This window comes from Triticum dicoccoides, unplaced genomic scaffold (genome assembly GCF_002162155.2).
Source record: "Triticum dicoccoides isolate Atlit2015 ecotype Zavitan unplaced genomic scaffold, WEW_v2.0 scaffold178436, whole genome shotgun sequence".
Classification (NCBI taxonomy): Eukaryota; Viridiplantae; Streptophyta; class Magnoliopsida; order Poales; family Poaceae; genus Triticum; species Triticum dicoccoides.
Window position 1 is genome coordinate 1 of NW_021224857.1, and position 4,665 is coordinate 4,665.

At 40.0% G+C, this 4,665-nt stretch overlaps 1 protein-coding gene across 9 annotated transcripts; it reads right to left on the minus strand.

Annotated features, from left to right (window-relative positions):
- Positions 1-2,049: 2,049 nt before the first annotated feature.
- LOC119344658 lies at positions 2,050-4,659 on the minus strand. 9 transcript variants are annotated; one of them, XR_005166761.1, is made up of 4 exons: positions 4,462-4,659; positions 4,301-4,348; positions 4,026-4,209; positions 2,050-2,388 (listed from the first exon to the last, which is right to left on the minus strand). XR_005166761.1 is itself a non-coding variant. In XM_037615037.1 (4 exons), exons 1-4 carry the CDS (start codon positions 4,490-4,492, stop codon positions 2,208-2,210), a joined length of 375 nt encoding a protein of 124 aa, XP_037470934.1. In that variant the 5' UTR covers positions 4,493-4,659; the 3' UTR covers positions 2,050-2,207. The 9 variants fall into 9 exon arrangements, 4 of the variants coding, with proteins under 4 accessions (XP_037470934.1, XP_037470933.1, XP_037470935.1 ...); XR_005166758.1 differs by having other exon boundaries at positions 4,026-4,231; XR_005166760.1 differs by having other exon boundaries at positions 4,301-4,357.
- Between the last annotated feature and the right edge of the window lie 6 nt (positions 4,660-4,665).

Genomic DNA, 4,665 nt, shown 5'->3' on the forward strand with positions numbered 1-4,665 from the left:
ACGAACATATTTTGAAATCATGAACAAAAATTTGAAAACAAGAACAAATTTTGAAACATGAACAATTTCTGAATTTGTGAACAAATTTAGAAATCAAGAACATTTTATGAAATTCCTGGACATTTTTTGAAATACGAACATTTTTTTAAAATTATGATTAAAATTTTGAACACATGAACATTTTTTGAAAAATGGAACAAATATTTGAAAATGTCTAACAAAAGAAACAGAAAAAAACATAAATAAAAGAAAAAAGTGAAACCAAAAAGAAAAGGAAACAGGAACAGAAAAAGAAAAAAATGAAACAGAGAGAAAAATAAAAAAGATAAAGGGGAAATAGATTGACCGGTCCAGGAACCTTCTAGAAGGTTCCCAAAACCGAAAAAACCGCTGGAAAACCTCTAGAAGATTCCTAGAACCGAAACTTCTACGTACTACAGACGGGCCGGCCCAAATCGCTCGCTCGCTCGCCCTGTTTATGCGATCGCTCGACAGTTTGCCATAAAGAGCGGCAAATAGGGTTTTTCAACACGAAGCGTCAGGTGCCGTGACACACGCCAGTTGCCAGGCACACGACTGCTCGTTTTCCTTCGTAGGTTCGTCGCCCGTGACGCCCGTCGGACTCCTCGCTCGGCGCCTTGCTGCGCTGCCCTCGCTTCGGCCACCGCTACCCGCTGGAGTTGCGAGCGCCGCCGCCGCACGGCAGTCCGGCCATCCAGCATCCGGCAAGGCGGAACCACGATAATACGTGTACAAGTATACATCCGACTGCAAGTCTTGAAGTCTACATCGTGGCCGTCTCCAATCCCTGAAATTGTACAAGTGAGTACGTTTGAACGTTTCCATCCATGTTTTTCAGTTCTTGTCCATCCCCAAACCCTAATTTGACAATTTTAGTAGTTTATTTATTCATTATTTGGAATGTACATATTCAACTATACATCCATGATCCAATCCTCGAATTTTAGTATGCACAAAATTTTAAAATTTCTAATCCAATCTATTGATTTTTTGTCATTCTATGTACATTTCTAGGGTTTCATTTTGCGATCTTTTTAGTATTATTGTTCTTGATGGAATCATTCAAATTATTATAGTCAAATTTTAAAGTAAAGATGTGTGATTGGAAGTTACTCTTAATAAGTTATATATAGGGTCGCGCTATTCGTCATCCTGGGCGAGAAATTGTTATTCCTCACCCCAGCCTCTCCATGCACCCCACGCACCCCACAACTAAGCGCACCCAAAGAAAATGGTCCTGGGAGGTAAAATTACAACTTGGACGAACGAGCGTGTCCCTCTGACACCACCGTAAGCAGAAGGCCTTGTGAGGTAATTTTACAAGATGAATGGAGGTGAGTTACATCGTGCATGTGACGAACCCATTCAGTTTTATTTTTCCATGCAACGTAGTCTTAGCTAGTTTGTTTTGCCTACCATGTAATTTTACAGCAGACAAGCTTAATGGCGGAGCTACGTTGTAGCCTACAGGGGCCATGGCCCCCTCAGCCTTAATAAAAAATAGGAAGAAATTTTTTTAAGAGGTGCTTGGAGTATAAAAAATGTACCCTTTGGTCCCCCCAAACATCTAATATTTCTGCTTGGCCCCCCCCTGAAGAACCTGCCTAGCTCCGCCACTGGACAAGCTACTTAAATTACCTCTATCCAGACGGTCTCTATCGCACTCCCTGTAAGTCGATTTTTCTGCTCAATCATCAATGAATTCCTTTGAACAAGGAAATCTTCAAGTCAACTGCCAGAGAAAAAGACCATAGAGAGCGGCTAGACTACGAAGAGCAAGATGAGATGCTTCTCCAGGTCGTTGTCCTGCACCCCGTCGTCGGCCAGCCGATTCGGCCGAGATGCTTCTCAGGTCATCGTTGTTCGCCCCCATCTTACGTCACTCAGCACGTGCATGTTATCTTGTCAACCACGAACATAAGAAACTTGGGACCTGACGAAGAAATATACTACTCGACTAATTTTGCCAACCACCAATGTAGGAATTTTGAAGCCGACATAAGAACAAAATAAAGTTGGGAGACGATGTAAAACAAAGATGATCATCATACTCTAAAGAAAATGTCACCAATGCACCATCCATGATTCAATGTAAAAATACATTATATGCCATCTTGCATCTTGTTTGGTGCACCGGCAAGCAAGCAAAAATGTAAACGAAATCACACGGTGATGTTAGAACTATTCTAACAACATGGTGCTCTACAAGTTAACGCCAGTTGCATTAATTTACACAACAAGATGAGGGCATTAGTCACTAGCTTGCTGTCAGCCGTGCAATGCTGGAGTAGCTCCTCTCTCTGTCTTCCACTGTGAGAGCTCCACGAATATTTGTAAACTATAGGGCCTCTCTCGCCGAGCTTCACCCTGTTTAGGACACAAAAACAAAAGTAAGCCTAGCAATAAATCCAAATCCAGCTGCCATTCGGACTAATGTTGTAATTGCATAGAAATAAATACAGATAATCATGAAATGCAATGATGTCAGAACAAGAAACGCAATTCACTTGTAATTGGTATATTTGAGCTGTGATACATGTGTACTGCCAACTGAATATTTCGCCAATCTTGGTTATTACAACATTCTGGACGGCCATTTGGAAACTTATAAATTGGACATCTCCTGTCCTATCCTTGCTGGATACTGCTAGCTGTTTTCTAGCTTCATTTATCAAACTACCACATCGGCAATTGCTAGTACCCACATACACACATAACACAAATACTTACAAATTACTGTGTGTACAAAATAACTAGATCACCCTTCATTTTTTTATAAGCAATGTTTGATCAAGAATGTGGATTAAACAGGGCACATAACAAAAAGGATGTTCAGTGAAATGACCATAGCATTCATAAATAAACATGGGAGAGAAAGAGAGTATAGAAATGAGGGAATACAAGAGAAAACATATCTAAAAGTAAAGTTACAAAACTATATGCCTAATGTTTTAAATGAAAGGAGTATTTTCCTGCAAATTGATTAGTACAGTTCTACCAGTTCCCATTATCCATTTGCTAATAAATTGATTAGTATTTTCCTACAAAAACTATCTGCAAAGGATGAATCCTTATTTCCTCCTACTTCTACTAGTTCTCATTATCCATTTGCTAATTACTCCGCCGCCGTCGCTGCCGCTAATCATCATTAATCTAATCGATCCATATATTCTAGTACTACACCACGGTGCTACTTCCATCCACTATTTTTTCATCTAGCTACTACAGCATGCGACTGCCTAATTAACGGCTAGCCAACAAATTTTACAACATTGTGTGCTGTAGCCAAAACATGTGGTCTGTATTCTGAATACTTCAGAAAAACTTTGTTAAGTTGAAACTATGGTGTTGTGTGCCTACTGATTGAATTACTGTAGTTTTTGATACTTTGGTTTTTCTGATACTTCGCTACCGAACATAGCCTAGGATTATTTTTTTCCCTAAATAGTCGCCAAAAAATCACCATCATATATATAGCCATTGTTTCCTGAAAATTGTTATCGCGAAAAACTAAATTCTTTTTTTTTGCTAGTTCTGAATTTGTTTTCTGGCATGCTTGTAGTCTATAACACTGAACACCATGATCATTAGCTTTTTAACTTCTTTTCGCACAACTTACCAGCTAGTGAAATGACATGGTGCAATCTACGAATCTATGACGAGGTCCTAAAACCAGTAATTGGCTACCTATACGTCTAGAACCTAAGCATGGATTTCATGATCTATATAACACACTTCTAACTCCATATAGCTTATTATCTTCGACAAATTGGTCTATTACAATCAATTTAGACCAGAACACAATCTACTACTGACAGAGAGGAACTAAATTGTTGGAATGAAATAAAAAATTGTAATGGCAGTATTAATATTGTAGTTTAGTTATGACAAAAACAACAAATTTTTTTTGCGAAGGGTAAAAACAACTAAATTTTGGACAGAAATAAAAATTTGATACACAATAATTCTCCTCAAGAGTGTAAATTGCTACGTAGTTATGTAACCTGACCGAGAGTAGGCGATACTGAACAGCTCCGGCGGCGAAGACTCGGTTGCCGACCACCATGATGAAATGAGATGCATGGCACATCAATATGCATGCCAATGGCGAAACATAACCTGACACCAAGGAACACCAGCGACACTACATGACTACTCCGCCTTCTTCGAATCCATGACCACCCATTTCTGTGCAAAAATTAGGGTGTTCCTGATAAAAAAAATGTTACTTGCACGAAAGCAAGCACACAGTCAAGGATATATGGTAAATTCCAATTACCTGTTTGGACAGGATGTTCAGCCTCATGATCTCTTCTATCTACAGCCTCTGCAAAAACTGAAAACCATATTAGCAATTTGGGAGGAACACGACTAGGTGAAACGTATGTGGATGTTGATTGGAAGTTTGGAGCCGAAAGCATTAGAATTGAGGTTTCTCACCTCCTACCGTGCAATCCCCACCTACACACATGGAAGCAAAACCAAAATAGCCCAAACATACAAGGGCGTCTGGAGCACCATCGCCATACGTGGCCTTTGTGAGCTGGAATCACCCGGCCACGGCCAGGGAACCTGCCCTTGCTCATGAGCCCTGGACTGGCCGCAGCCTCTTGATTTGGATGGAGAAGAAAAACTCAAACCACC

Coding starts and splice junctions, on each gene's coding strand:
- LOC119344658 (XM_037615034.1), bottom strand. CDS start 4,442: ATGCTTTCGGCTCCAAACTTCCAATCAACATCCACATACGTTTCACCT. Junction 4,141..4,300: donor TGAACATCCTGTCCAAACAG/GTAATTGGAATT, acceptor CCTTGGTGTCAG/GTTATGTTTCGCCATTGGCA. Junction 2,389..4,025: donor TATCGCCTACTCTCGGTCAG/GTTACATAACTA, acceptor TGTCCTAAACAG/GGTGAAGCTCGGCGAGAGAG.